Source organism: Chlorocebus sabaeus, chromosome 7 (genome assembly GCF_047675955.1).
Source record: "Chlorocebus sabaeus isolate Y175 chromosome 7, mChlSab1.0.hap1, whole genome shotgun sequence".
NCBI classification, from domain to species: Eukaryota; Metazoa; Chordata; class Mammalia; order Primates; family Cercopithecidae; genus Chlorocebus; species Chlorocebus sabaeus.
In genome coordinates, this window is record NC_132910.1 from 30,178,010 (window position 1) to 30,194,386 (window position 16,377).

Genomic DNA, 16,377 nt, shown 5'->3' on the forward strand with positions numbered 1-16,377 from the left:
AATAACAGCTCTATTATTATTCAGCAAGGCCAAAGACTTTTGAGAATGTATATGGGAAATTCTTTTTGTGCATTTGAGGGCAAAATTCAGGCCATCTTCTTATACTATCAAATTATGTTGTGTGCATTAGAAATCGGTTACCTGATAGTAGCTATTAAACCCAATATTGCTGATAGTATGCTAATATCCTAAAACTTAAATATTGCATATCTATAAATGTTAAATTCAGAATATCTCCAAAACATGGAACATTGATGTTTCAATAAAAAGGGAGACATTATTATTTTGCCTCAGTAATGATTGTGCAACTCTGTTTTTCTGCACACTCGATAGAAAATATTGTGGGTCTGAGATGCCCTTTGAAAATGCCTGAAAGAAAACATGGGCTACTACATTATGTTAATGTTTTGTAATGCCCTTTTAATGAGTGGTGACATAAAAGGGCTGCTTTGTTGTCCTGATATGGCAAAAATTAAATAAATTCTTTTTCACTTTAAATCAGATATCTCAATGTTTTTACTTGGAATCATTACTTTTCTTTGAACTACCTAATATATGTCAAGCTTCGCCACACATTTTAGAAATGTCCTTTTTTTGAAAGAATGCGAGTGTTTTGAGTAGGTCGCAAAATAGGAGCAAAAAGCTCACTTCTAGAGTATGTAGATAATTTTCAGGTTTCTGAGGCTTGTGTGTGTGTGTGTGTGCGTGTGTATGCAGGTGTGCACACAAAACAAGTGTGTTTTCCCCTTTTGCATGTGAAAAGAAGGTCTTAGTAGTCCCTAGTTTATAGTTCCTAGGTCCTATTTCATTTAGGTAATTGGCCTAATGAGAATGTTTAATAGATGAAATACTTTGTTCTGAATTGGTATATATTTTATATAAAATTCCTGTAAGAATAGTTGTTCGGGATTTAAATTTGTATTTTACATATTGGTTATATGAGTATGAAAACTGATGATTAAATGCGATATAAAAATATGTTCTGAACTGTTAATAAAGGTTTCTTAATAAAACCAATCATATCTTACTAAAACAATTTTTTTTAAACCACAACTTTTTTATTTGGCATTTTCCTAGAATTTATGTTGAGTAGGCCCAAAAGCAAGAGTTTTTTTTTTTTTTTTTTTGAGACTGAGTTTTGCTCTTGTTGCCCAGGCTGGAGTGCAATGGCACAATCTCGGCTCACTGCAACTTCCGCCTCCTGGGTTCAAGCGATTCTCCTGTCTCAGCCTCCCGAGTAGCTGGGATGACAGGCATGTGCCACCATGCCCGGCGAATTTTGTATTTTTGGTAGAGACAGGATTTCTCCATGTTGGTCAGGCTGGTCTCAAACTCCTGACCTCGGGTGATCTGCCCACCTCAGCCTCCCATAGTGCTGGGATTACAGGTGTGAGCCACCGCACCCAGCTCTTTCAGAGTGATGGAAGAGGTAGATACAGGGTGTAATCAAATCATTATAATTTATAGGACTATATTTAAAGCAAAATATATTAATTTTAATGTGTACTGATCAGGGTTTGCTAAATTAGTATTTTCAACTGCTTAGGTAAAAAATTATTTTTAAAAAATGAATTTATGAAATGAGTATTCACATTATTTTGTATCCTATAAAAATGTGTTATTCTAAGCTTCCTAGAATTTGTAATGACATCAAAGTAGTTTTATTTACTTAGCATAGGCAAGAGTGACATATGAATATGCCTATATGTATATAACTTCATAAAAATTGGGTTGAGTACGTAAAATTCTTAAGTAGCTATTTTTAAGAATAGCTTAAAACTTCATGATCAGATAATGTGTGAATTTTAAACTTCATGATCAGATAGGATTTGTAAATTGTGCATGTATCTGTGTGCACATGTGTATGCCAAAGAGAGTTCAGACTTTGCAGTATTAATTATAGAAAGATACTAAGTTCCAAAGGAAAGTGCAGGAGGAATTTTATGTGAAGGTTAGACTTGGAGCAACCTTAGCCATTTGGAAAAACACATAGATGGTCCATGAGCTACTGAAATTATTGTCACAAGTCTGATGCACTTAATTTGGCAGAAAACATAAATTTTGATCCCTGGCAATGTTACTTAACTAGGTTGTAATCTCAGATAAGTCACTCAACTGCTGTCAGTCTCACTTTCGCATTTGTAAACTGGCGATAGTGATGCCTATTTCATAGGGTTGTCCAGATAATTAAATGATGCCTTTAAATCTGGGCACTCAATAAATAAATGCCACTTTCCCTTTTCTCACTTTCTGTATAAGCCTTTATGTCATGATTTAAGAGGTTTTTGACTTTTAGCCAGCATTTAAAAATTGTATTTAAATTATCAGTTTCTCAGTAGTGATGTAACCGTCAAATTAGAAGGGGCTTTGTGGGCAAACACATCAAAAGCAGAAGTGACAAATGATAGCAAGGAAGTTGATGGAAAAGTGTCTGTTTTTCTCTTAATAATTGATATTCATTGTTCAGTGACTATTTTGGGGTCAATGAACCCACCCTTTTAGGATTCAAAAAAGTGAAATGTCTTTAATAAAGAAGTTTGTAACTACTATAAAGTTGTGTATAAAATATAGTTTAGAAAGATTTCCTCTCAGAGTTTAACTTAACTGTAAAATTTAGTCATCTTTAGCACCCCTTTCAGAAGCAATAAGATACCTAATATTTGATCTATTTGATAGAGTTTATATTATATTGATGGGCAAAAGAACTCTTTCAGAACCTTAAGAGTTTATTAGAAGACTAATTGTGCAATGAAAATTGATAATTGGTCATTATATTAAACTTTCTTAAAGTTTAATAACTTTTACTTTTTTGAATTCCGAAATAGTGGGTTCAATGACTCCAAAAATTTGCCCATCAGTATAATATAAATCCTGTCATTTTCCAAAATGAATAAACTATTGATGTAGTTGAAATGCCGTGTAGGATATGTGTACCCTTTTCCTTGACACAGGTATTAACAATTTTCCAAAGTCTTTTCTAAAATAATTTATATTTGATTTATAAAACAGTTTCCAGTGAGAAACTGAAAGCCTTTATATGGTCCTTAAAAGTAGAGGTATTGCCAGTATAATGATTATTCAGAATAATACTTTTCCATTTGGGGTTTTATTTTGAAAATGATTCATGGTTATTTGTTTAAAAGCAAAAAAAAAAAAGGAAAATAATATGCTGGGTAGGAAATATTTTACGTGTATTATCCAGAAAGTAATTTTCAAATCATAATAGTATTTTGAGATATCAAAATTCTAAAATATTACTAATTGATAACAGCGTTTTTTAGTGATCTTTAAGAAAACAGTAGATTCCATATACTAGGCAAAGGGATTTAATATGTAAAATAAACTAGATTCTTCTTGCTTTCACCTTCACTATAAATGAATACCATTTATGGTTCAGAATTGTTTTACCTGTTCTTAATTTTAGTAAGAAGAAAACATTAAATCAAATTTAAGGATTAATAATAAAGCTTGTCTGAATGATATTTTTAAAAATTTAAGTTTGTATTTTTACTTTTTTGTACCAGAATATCCAGACTAGTATGTAAACTTTAGCAATTTAATTGTCATAATATTTTAGTATCTTAATATTTAATATGACAATTTAACATTGACATAATATTTAATACATTAAACTAATTAGAACACAGATGGTTGCTTTGGGGAATTTATAAACTTATATTCGTGCAAATAGCTGTGTACCTGTTAATTAAAACTATTACTTCATGAAATATATTTCATTTATTGATGGTGGATTTTTTCTGCTTAAAATGGGATCAAAATAACTAAAAGGAAAAATAGAAGATACTAAAGATATTGTGATTGCTTTATAAATTCCACTGAATGTTGTTGTTTCATCTATGAAGCCACAGAACGATAATGGCTATAAGCATCTGAATCTACAGTTTATTATAAAATATTAACCCTCATCTTTTTTAGCAAATTCATAACTATTACTGTTCCTTCAGTGCAGAATAACAGAACTTTTCAAGTATATTAGACCAGTTTCAAGAGTATCACATGACGACTGTACTGTTAAACCTTATTCATTAACCTTTTAGCCTTTTACACCATTATCCATATAAGCAGCAGAATTAACTTTGTAGACTATTTTAATTTCGTGATGATATTATGGAATATGCTTTGATTCTAGGATTTTAAAATCCTGTATTTTCACTATCTGTATCAATTAAAATTCTTGAAAAGATACTGTCTTTATTCACCAACATAATTCTTTTGTGAAGGCAGGAGGTAAGTTTCTTATATTGGATAATCAAGCTTTGTTCTAATCTAAAGAAAACCAGTCATTTGAAAATGTAATTAAAAGCATTTTAGGGATGACTGTGTATTTACAAAGTAGTTCTACATAACCATTTCATTAGATTTTATTTACAGGTAATTAATAATTAAAAAATTAATGTGTATATTTATTTTGTATTTTGTGTCCTGAGACCCACATTTTCAGGTGAACTTTAGAAACATAAATGATTTTTTAAAAATTCCATTGAAAAGTTGATTCTGCATTTTGTGGAACAATAACATTCATTTTACAATGAATTTATTCTGATTCCTATTTTGAAATAACTGGATAAATGAACTTTGCATAGAGCAGTATCTTCCATATTTTTACTTATAGGGACCCCATATAAAAATAAGTTCACCCCTACATGATAATGTGTATAGTTTTGTCATAATTTCACAGTACTGTTTATATCCTTACCATAAATTTACCACAGACTGATGGATGTAATATACCAGTGCATGAGAATTTAAAGAACCTTAGTGATAACTTCAGTTTTATAAGCTGGGACTTACTAGTATAGTAGTGGTTTAAATATGTTGAGAGGGCTGGGTGTGGTGGGTTCTCGCCTGTAATTCTACTACTTTGGAGGTTGATGTGGGAGGATTGCTTGAGGCCAGGAGTTCGAGACTAGCCTGGGCAATATAGACCTCGTGTCTACAAAAAATTAAAAAAATAAAATTAACCAAGTGTGGTGTGCCTGTAGTCGCGGCTACTCCAGAGGCTGAGCCTTGGAGGCAGAGGTTGCAGTGAGCCAAGATCATGCCACTGTATCACAGCCTGGGTGAAACAGCAATGCTCTGTCTCAAAAACAAACATGTGCTGAGAGGCTGGGTGTGGTGGCTCACGCCTGTAATCCAGCACTTTGGGAGGATTGCTTGAGTCCAGGAGTTTGAGACCAGCCTGGACAACATAGAGCTTATCTCTACAAAAAAATAAAAAATTAGCTGAACGTGGTGGCCTGTGGTTGTAGTGCCAGCAACTTGGGAGGCTGAGATTGGAGGATCGCTTGAACCTGAGAGATTGAGGCCACAGTGAGCCATGATCATGCCACTGCACCCTAGCTTGGGTGAAAGAGTGAGACCCTGTCTCAAAACATAAAATAAAACAAAAATAAAAACAGAGAGTATGTAAAATTGCAGATTCCTAAGTTACTACTCAGATAACTTGATTCATTAGGTCTGTGGTAGGGTCCAGGTAACTACATTTTATACAGAAATCCTAGCAGTTATGACGCAGATGGTTGAGGTATAAAGTCTGTTTCTAATTCAGACTTAAATATTTATACTTTTGGTCTTAATTTTCAGGAATGAGGGCCTTTGGATATTGACATGCTGTCATCATCACTCTGAGTCAGTCTCTTCCATTTGTTCTTCCTCACCCCCTCTTTTCTCTGTCCTCAGTGCTTTATATACTGGAATTTGGGAAATGAAGAGTGGGGGAGTCCAGGAGGTTTCTGATATAAGGCATACTTACTAGTTTTACTGTTATTCCATAAATGCATTCAGGGCCTGAATAAATAAATAACCACATGTAATCTCACTCAGTGAATCTGAATCCTCTCCTTAAGGTTTGATTGCAGCCTCCCACCACAGTAAGTTAGGGACCCTTCGTTATATAAATTATTCTTCAGCCTTTTGCAGAAAGATGTTATGGGACTGGCTTCTCTTTAATAGGTGTTTTGACAACAAAATAATAAAAAAGTTTTTAGTAAAATGAGCATTTGTTACTGATTTCCTGCATTAAGTATACAGTTAATACCTTGAAAAATAATACCCAAAATAAATTTTCATTGTTAACCATTGTAGTGTTGGATTTGAAAAGAGCACTTAAGTTTAGGAAGTTTTGTTTGTTCATAAAACAATTGTCAGATGTATTTAGTAACTCAATATTAGTGCCTCCATAAAATGTTTGATAGTGTTTCAACAAAATTTTAAGTAAAAATTTAAACAATCCAAAGTTTCATATAGATACTGCAGAATTCATGTTAACTGTAAAGGCTGGTAATTGTACCTATTGTCATAAAGGTTTTGAAAGAATTAGTTGCCCATAGGAGTAGTTATATTTAGAATATTATAGACTCTAGGGCCTTGTTTATTCAAGAGTGTACTTCTTGGACAGCAGTATCAGTATCACTTGGGGGCTAGTTGAAGTGCGGAATGTCAGAATCCTCCCCAAACTCATTCCATCAGAGTCTACATTTTAACAAATCCCCAGGTAACTGAAATGTACATTCAGTGTAAACAGCACTGTTAGAAGAGATGCTGCTTGAACTTGGGGCTTTTTGCTTCACTCCAAATTAAAAGTCATTTTTAGGGAATTCCAGTTCTGCTTGGGTTCTGCCTCCCCTGCACTGCAGTCCCTTAAAACTCAGTTGAAACCAGTACAACTTACCATGGAGTTCTTGGAATATAGGTCAGTCTAAACATGATTTGGATTTCTTCAAATGGCTGTGGACCAAAGGTCTGCTGGTAGAAATGCTCGAAATATCTGGAAAGGAGGTAGAATGAGTCTCAAATAGAATTTTGATTGCCAAGAATCGGAGGCTAGAGAGACATCCTACAAAAATCAGGAAGTTCTCAACTAGTATGTGTCTACTATGTGGAGAGATTTTTGTTTGTTTTAGAGACAGGGTCTCTCTGTCATCCAGGCTGGAATGCAGTGGTACAATTTTGGCTCACTGCAGCCTCAATTTTTAGTAGTATTTTTGTATTTTTAAAGTATTGTGTTTGTTATTGACTGTTATAGAATATTGTGAAGTTAACATTCTGTAAAGATCGGGAGAGATCCAAATTTCATTACATGCTTGGTGAAAAAAAATCAAAAGACCATTTCTCTGTGTTGCTCAGGCTGGTTTCAAGAAATCCTTCTGCCTTGGTCTCCCAGATTATAGGTGTGAGCCCACATCCCTGACCTATATGGAGAGTTTAAGAGCAGGGAAAAGATAATCATTACTAGGGAGTCAGGATATATCAACTCAAACACACTGGGCCTCCAGCTCTTTCTCTTCCCGATTGTTCTTTCCTAGGTATTCACTCCCTTGCTTCCTTCAAGTCTTTTCTTACCTAGTGACTATCAGAATCACTCTACTACTAAAACCTCTACCCATTCCCTGAATTCCTGTTACCCTGCACTACATTTTTCTCTATAGCTTTTAACACACCATATACATTTCTTATTATGTCTATTGCCTATTATTTGTTTTTCCACACCAGCATATAATCTGCATAAGGTCAGGGGTCTTTGGTTTGTTTGACATTACATGCCAGTTATCTAGAATAGTGCCTGGCACATTGGCACATAGTAGATACTCAAATTTACTTGTTGGGTGAATCAAACTCTGTTTTTATGTAAGTCTTTGTGAGTGTGTGTGGGGGGGCATGTGTGTTTGTGTGTGTGTGTGTGTGTGTGTGTGTGTGAGAGAGAGAATGGTTTGATAATACAAAGTAGTATGAAAAATGAACAAAAAAGTAAAATATAGTGAATTTTTATTGCTACTGAGAAGTAAGATTTACCTACTTTATGGATGAATGACCATTTGCAAGATTTTTTCTAAATTTATTTTTGGAGACAGTCTGTCAAATATGTCTCTCTTTATTTAGCTGGGTTTGAGTTCAGGCCCAATATCTTAAAGCTGAGGACAAGTAGTATTTAAATGAACCAGAGTAAGTTTATTATTAGGTTAATTGTATTTAGTGAAACCTATCATGGATTATATTGTTAAACTTGCTTTTGCAGCAACAAATATGTATTAAATTCAGGACTACTCCCTAATACTTAGAATGATAGATTCTGAACCTAATATTTTTCAAAAAGGCTAGTGCTTTAATTTTCACTTTTCTTTATGTTGTATATCACTTTTTAATTTAAAGATCATTTTTATTTCATTTTTTATTTCATTTCATCTTATTTTTGCAGATAGGCTCGAGGAGAGAGCATCCTCAGATAAGAATGTAGACTCACTTTCTGCTCCACATAACCATCCTCCAGAAGATCCTTTTGGTTCTGTTCCTTTCATTTCTCATTCAGGCAAGTTACACATGTAACATCATCACTATCGCAAATAAAACACACAAGAACAACAGCAAAATCTTATAAAGTGGAAGACTCTGATATTAGCTACAGAAAGTAGAAAATATTTTATCCTTTAGCTATCCTACTCTTCTTAATGATGTTCTTTGCATTGAGTTATTATTCAGTTGTATCTTTGCCAACATAGAAAAATGCTGATTTATGTAATAGAAACATAACTGCTTCTTTTCATCTTCATTATTGGATACTATTGAAAAAAATATTTAAAGATACTTTTATACTTGGCTTTTGCTTAAAAATTTGATATTTTCCTAGTTTGTACATGCTGTCTTGTAGATGCATTTTAAAAGTCTTAATAATTTTGTATTTGTCACGATCACTTTGTTTTAGCTACTCTTTTCTTCTTATATCCCTGCTTTTGATTCAATCCAAAATTTAAATATTGATGTTTTTCACAGTTAAAAGTTTTCAGTAATAATTTCAAATTACCCATTTAACACTTGGATGATACTAGGATGGAACAGGATCGTGCATTGGCATAAATGAATTTTCATGTATGTATGGTTATAGTGGAAAAAAGAGTTTTAATCTGGGCACAGGGAAATGTGTTAGAAGAAATAATGCTTTATTAGAAGGTAAAAGTTTAATATATTCATGGTAACTGTCAGCCATGTTCTTCAGTTCTGTTCCTTTTATTTCTCACTTAGGCAAGTTATATATGTAACACCATTTAAAAACTACAGGAATAACAACAAAAGAAAACTTACAAATGTAAAGCCAAAATAAGAATTGAATGTTTAGGATTTCTGCTGAGTACATTGAACAACTTTTCAATATTCAGACTTGTTTGGTTATCTAGAATATACAGGATAGTAAACAAGATTGTTTTTCATTGCTTTCATACTCCATATTTTTCTCTGACATGTATTAAAAACAGTTCCTATTCTTGCTATTTTCTGCTTGCTGCTTTCAAGTTTTCTTTTTCATAAATGACATAATTAACTGGGGAACATAGCTTACTGTGTCTGTTTACTTATTCTGCATAAATGTGTTCCCTTATACCCCCAATACCCTGGGTCATGGACTTACTACTTTTTAAAATTATAACAACTCAAAATAGTCTTTGTAAGTTCTCAAGAACATAGTATTCAGTGACTTGAGATACTGATCTATGTGTGGCAGAAAGCAGTTTCAGTACTAGCTGTTTTACATCCTCTGGAAGGAATTACATTATCCTTTTAGGTTTGCATGGACCTATACAACTACTTCTTGCTCTTTAATAGTATCTGAGAGAACCCTGGGGAAATGAATAGTAGAGTTAGGAGAACTGAAGTAAGCATCAATGATTGGTCTTTTCTCTGGACACCCTTATTTTGAGTTGGCTTAAAGATTTTGTACTTCGCAACATGTTCACAGATTTAAGCTTGATTGCTGCTATTTTGTTTAACTATTTACTATGGGTATTTATATTAGATTTTACGCTTATTGAGGGTGGGAAATATGAATTGTCTATCTTTGAATCCTGCCCAGTATCCAACCCAGTAGGTACCTAATACTATTCATTGAATGTACAAACAAAGTTATGACTATCTGTAAAAATTCATATTCCTTAGATTTAGGACAGTGACCTTAAAAAATGCCCATTAATATAAATGCTACCTTTTAAAGAAATCTTTTTAAACAGTGTGAACGTAAACATTGGAATGATTTGGTTACGAAAAAATTTAAGTATATAGACTGGAATAAAGGAGAGTATGGTCATAGGAGAAATGCATCTCTAGAGAAAGAAGAAAAAGTGACCACCTTGCAAAATTAGCACTGTTAATTTAATATATATCAGATCTAAAATATATAATTAAGGTAAAAAAATCTAATATGTTGCTACTTATTGTAAAGCTTTGAAATACTTTGTCACGTATAATTTTTAGGTAAAGTATTTGGGGGCATTCATTTTTCTTTAATAGCAGAATAATTGAACCTACTGAAACAAAAATTAACCTCCCTATAAGCTTTAGGAAAAAGTTGGAAAGAGGAGTTCTATCCATTCTACTCACGTTGCGAGACTGAAGAAGCATCAGGAGATTTCCAGGACTAGTACTCAAGAAAGGCAAAAAACTACTCCCAAGAATTTGTGTATATATACAATACAGAATGATAAGTATATGTGATAAACCATCTTATTTGAATTTTAGAGTTGATAATTACCAATTTAATTTTTAGTAAACCATATAGAGAATGCTACTTGAGAATAAAATGAATTTTAATTATGCTGCAGAATGCTTACAAGAACTTAGTTAAGTTTTAAGTCTAATGCTAATGTGCATGTAAGAAGAACCACTGTCCTGAATCTAGTGTTCCTTACACTGGTTTTATTAGGAATCGTGCTCTTTTTATTTTAAAAGAAAAAGTTTTTGTGAAAACTTTTAATCTCATCTTTGATACTGTAATAGATTATACTTTTTTTCTGCAGTTCATCATAATCTTACAAAGTAATTTGTAAATTGAAACTTTATTAAAGTATATATATAGTTTAAAAAGTCAGATTTAACAAGGTTTAAAAAAAAAAAAAATCACTTCCCTCCCTGCTCCCTTCCAGTCCCCTTCTTCTACTTAAACTCCTTAGAAGTAATTTTTCACTTCTGGCATTTTAATATATCACGCTAATTATGCTATTTCTTACCTCTGCACTTTTAAAAACAGTATCTGTGAACTTTCTGTTATGGAAAATGAGATTTTTTTGTTTTGATTTAGATATTTTATAGTTTGTTCACCTCACACATACACAACCACGCGCGCACACACACACAAACACACACACACAAATACACACACGTGTCCTTTCCTTACATCCTTCCAGCATGTTTTTGACACAGTTTTTGGTTGAATCAGTGTTCAGTGTCTACATTTTTTAATATGTAAATATTTGTCACCACTGAGGCTTACTATCCCATGATCACATTTCCTGTCCTTGTTTTTCCTGGAGTTAATTACTGTGTTTATAATTACTGTGTTTTTTGTTTGCTTAGTTTTTTATGTACCCTATCATTGATTAATCTCCGTTTAGAAGTGTAAATTTCCTCCCAGTTTAAGGTGGCTATCATTTTCATTCTTCATTACATCTCTCATAGAGCTTTGCAATCAGAATTGGTTGCTTTCTGGAGCTGCCACACACTTATAATTCTAGTATTTTCCCCACCAATCTTTATGGAAATTCCTGGATCTCTTCTCGTCCTTTTTCTTGGTTTGTTAGTAAAGCAACTCCTCTAGTTGTTGCTAGAGAAAATATGCACGAGAGGAAGTTTAAGCTTTGCTGCCTAGGCTGGGTGTGGTGGCTCATGCCTGTAATCCCAGCATTTTGGGAGGCTGAAGTGGGAGGATTGCTTGCTTGAGGCCAAGAGTTTAAGACCAGTCTATGTGACATAGTAAGACCCTGTCTCTACAAAAATAAATAAAAAATAAACTTTGCTGCCTAAAAGTTTGTATTTTCCCTAAACTGATACCTGATTGATAATGTGGCAGGGCAAATAATTTTAGATTAGATATGATTTTCTCTGTGAGTTTTAAGAGGCACTCCTTCATAGTATTGTAGCTTCTTATATTTCTGTTGAGAAATCTGATATTACTGTCTTTTCTGATCTTTTATGTGTGAACTGTGGTGGGTTTCTTCTTCCTCTTTTTCTTATTCCTGCTTCTCCTCCTCTTCCTCCTTTCTCACCCCATCATGAACATTTTAGCATGTGTATTAACTTGTTCTGAATATTCAAGATGTTGTACCTTTTATTCACTGTGCTGGGTACCTTGCGGGCCTTATTCAGTCTGGAAACTTATATTTTCTTGCTTTATATGTTTTGGTAATTTTCTTTCTTCTTCTTTCTGTGCGTTCTTCTTTTAAAATCAGTCCTCTTTCTTACAAAAGGATATTGTGCCTTTTGGATTGAACCTCTAATTTAAATTTTGTTCCCCTCTGTTTTCTAGCTCTTCGCCTTTTATATTTGCATCTTAGAAATTTCCTTGGCTTTATATTACAGACATTATTTCTAATTGCAAATAACATATTATTGGATGCAACGTATTTTAATTTGTCTGAGGATACTTTGGTTTTGCACATTTTTCACACGTTTTCTTCTCTTTTCTTTATCTTTCACTCTAAGAGTTTCAGCAAATTATCGTAAATTATTTTCTTCCCAGAGAAGGTAGCCTTAAACTGAGACCTGAAGGATGTAAAGAAGTTTGCTTATTAGATACAGTGTTTCCCAGGCTTGAGAAATCCTTTAGTTTGATACAGATTACTGAGTCTAAAATGTGATGGAGAAGTGGGGGAGGATGAGACTAGTGGGAAATGCTAAACCAACCTTGAATTTCTTGGAAACACCCTGGTTGACCACGATTTCTTTTATAAAAAATATATTGCTGTTTTCAATCTTTAAAAGGATTTTTTATTCATGAAGGATATTGAACTTTGGTTTTCTTTTTTAGACTTTTGTTTCAGAGTTATGTTGGTCTCATAAAATGAGTTGAGAAATGTTACCTCTACTTTCTGTAAGAGTTAGTGTATGATGTGTATTTTTTTCCTAAATATTTAGAATTCACCTGTGAAGCAAACTGGGCTTCAATTTACCTTTGTGAAAAGGTTTTTAATTACATATTTAATATCTTTAATAGTTATAGGGCCGTTTAGATGTTCAGTTTTCTTACATTGTAAATTTTGAAATTTATATTTTTAAAGAAATTTGTACATTTCATCTGAGATACTGGGTTTTATTGACATGAAGTTTTTAATAATGTTCCAGTATCATCATTTCAAAATGTGGAGGATCTATTTTGATATTCCTTTTTTTATACCTAATAGTAATAATTTGTGTTTTCCCCTTTTTATCAAACTTGCTAAGGCATTAATCTCTGTAAAGAACCAACTTTTGACTTTATCTGGTCTTTATTTATTGACATATGCTAAAATTTTTATGTTTTATTTTAAGAGATACTGCAGTGAATATTTTGCAATAAAGAGAGGCACACACAGTGTTTTGTTTTTTGTTTCCCAGTGCATACAAAAGTTACATTTATGCTATACTGTAGTCTGTTAAGTATGCAATAATATTATGTCTAAAAAGTGTATATACCATAATTTAAAAATGACTTATTGATAAAAAATGCTAACGATCATCTGAACCTTCAGCTGGTTGTAATCTTTTTGCTGGTGGCGGGTCTTGCCTCAGTATTGAAGGCTGCTGACAGATTAGGGTGGTGGTTGCTGAAAGAAGGGGTGGCTATGGTAACTTCTTAAAATAAGGCAATGATTTAAGTTTGCCAAGTCAATGGACTCTTCCTTTCATGAAAGACTTCTCTGTGCATGCAGTGCTGTTTGATACCAGTTTTTATGCACAGTAGAACTTCTTCCAAAATTGGAGTTAGTTCCCTCAAACCATATCAAACCATACCATTGCTTTATGAATTATGTTTATGTAATATTCTAAATTCTTTGAGTCATTTCAGCAGTGTTCACAGCATCTTCACCAGGAACAGATTCCATCTCAAGAAACCACTTCTTTGCTCAAGGATAAGCAACTCCTCATCTCTTCCAGTTTGATTATAAGACTGCAACAATGTAGTCACATTTTTAGTTTCCATTTCTAGTTCTCTTGCTCTTTCCATGACATCTGCAGTTACTTCTTTCAGTGAAATCTTAAACCCTTCAGAGTCATCCATGAGGGTTGCAGTCAACTTCCAGAGTCCTGTTAATGTTGATATTTTGACCTGTTCTCATGAATCACAAATATTTGTAATGAAATCTAGAATGGTGAATTCTTTTCAGGTTTTCAGCTTTACTTTGCACAAATTCATGAGAGAATTCACTATCTATGACAGTTATAACCTTATGAAATGTATTTCTTAAATAATAAGACTTATCAAAATGGGTCCTGCTTTGTCTTCCAGGCTGGAATGCAGTGGCATGATCATAACTCACTGTGGCCTGGAACTCCTGGGCCCCAGTGATCCTCCCGCCTCAGCCTCCAATGTGGCTGGGACTATAGGCATGTACTAAGACACCTGTGAAATTCTTTAAAGTTTTCCTTAGTGTTCGGGTCTCACTATGTTGCCCAGGTTGGTCTTGAACTCCTGGCCTCAAGCAGTCCTCTCACCTCAGCCTCCAGAGTAGCTGGGATTATAGATGTGAGCCACCACGTCCAGCTAATAAGACTTGAAAGCCACAATTACTCCTTGATCCATGGGCTGCAGATTGGATGTTATTTTAGCAGGCATGAAAACAACAGTAATCTTCTGTACTTCTCCATCAGAGCTCTTGGGTGACAGGTGCATTGTCAATGAGCAGGAATATTTTGAAAGGAATCTTTTTTTCTGAGTGGGTTTTTTTGAGTGGGTTTCAGATATTTAGTAAACTATGCTGGAAACAGATGTGATGTCATCCAGGCTTTGTTGTTTCATTTATAGAGCACAAACAGAGTAGTTTTACCATAGTTCTTAAGGGCCTAGGAGTTTTGGAATGGCAAGTAAGCATTGGTTTCAGCTTAAAGTCACCAATTGTACTAGCTCCTAACAAGAGAGTCAGTATGTCCTTTGAATCTTTGAAGCCAGACATTGACTTACTTTAGCTCTGAAAGTCCTGGATGGCTTCTTCCAATAGAAGGCTGTTTTGCCTTTACTGAAAATCTGTTGTTTAGTGTAGCCACGTTCATCAATGGTCTTAATGAAATCTTCTGGATAACTTGTTATACTTCCTACGTTACCTTGTACTTATATGTTCTAGAGATGGCTTCTTTCCTTACAGCTCATGAACCAACCTCTGCTAGCTTCAAACTTTTCTTCTGCAGGTTTCTCAGTTCACTCAGCCTTCATAGGATTGAAGAGAGTTAGAGCCTTACTCTGGATTAAGGCTTTGGCTTAAGGGAATGCAGTGGTTGGTTTGATCTTCTGTCCAGACCATTAAAATTTTCTCCATATCAGCAATAAGGGTGTTTTGCTTTCTTATCACTCGTCACTGATGACTGGAGTATCACTTTTTTCCTTCAAGAATTTTTCCTCGGCTAATGGTGTAAGAGGCCTAGCTTTTGGCCTATCTCAGCTTTCAGCATGCTTTCCTCTCTAAGCTTAGTCATTTCTAACTCTTGATTTAAAGTGACAGATGCGTCTTTTCCTTTCACCTGAACACCTAGAGGCCATTGTGGGGTTATTAATTGGCCTAATTTCAGTATTGTTGTGTCTCAAGGAATAGGGAGACCCAAGGAAAGGGAGAGAGATGTGGAACAACTGATCGGTGGACCAGTCAGAACACATATAAACATTTATCAGTTAAGTTTGCTGTCTTATATGGGCTCAGTTTGTGGAGCCCGAAAAAATTACAGTAGTAACATCAAAGATCACTGATCACAGATCACCATAACAGATAAAATAATAATGAAAAAGTTTAAAATATTTTAAGAATTAGCAGAACGTGACATAGAGACACCAAGTGATCACATGCTCTTGGAAAAACGGCAGTGATAGACTTGTTCAACATAGGCTTGCTACAGAGTTTTAATTTTTTTAAAAAGGCAATCTTGGAAGTGCAGTGAAGTCCGGCACAATATAAAAACATACACCTGTATTTAATTTTACACTGATCTTTTTAAAACATAAGGTTTAAGGTACAGATTTCTCTTCAAACACTGTTTAGCTGCATTTCACACATTTTGATGTGCTGAATTTGCCACATAGTTTATAATTTTTCTAATTTCTCACAAATTTCAGAAAGTGTTTTGGTTAAAGGTTGAAATCCCAGAGGGTTTAGGATAAATTTTTAAAAAATACTTGACATTGAGGATTCCCTTGGAGTAAATGATACTAGAAGAAATAAAAGAACTGACACTTAAAAAAAAGAGGTAATGAAATAAAAGTTGAAAGTGAGACTTGGGGAAAAAATAAGAAGATGGATCTGTAGATTTATTAATGGAAGTTGGGATGTAGATGGGAATTTAGCTCATATCTATTGTTAAAGAATAAAAACCATCAGAAAATTTTATGGAGCAAAAGGACTATAATATCATTGCCAG

The 16,377-nt window shown here is 33.8% G+C and overlaps 1 protein-coding gene across 3 annotated transcripts in view; it reads left to right on the forward strand.

The window, feature by feature from the left end:
* BMP2K (BMP2 inducible kinase) overlaps positions 1-16,377 on the forward strand; it is a 140,416-nt gene that overhangs the window by 103,461 nt on the left and 20,578 nt on the right. For 2 of the 3 annotated variants that reach the window (XM_007998999.3, XM_037989119.2), the window contains one exon: positions 8,216-8,326. The exons of the other annotated variant lie outside the window; for it this stretch is intronic. In XM_007998999.3, coding sequence (XP_007997190.3) covers positions 8,216-8,326 — 111 coding nt within the window. The remainder of the gene's footprint in view (positions 1-8,215; positions 8,327-16,377) is intronic. 3 annotated transcript variants of the gene reach the window in all.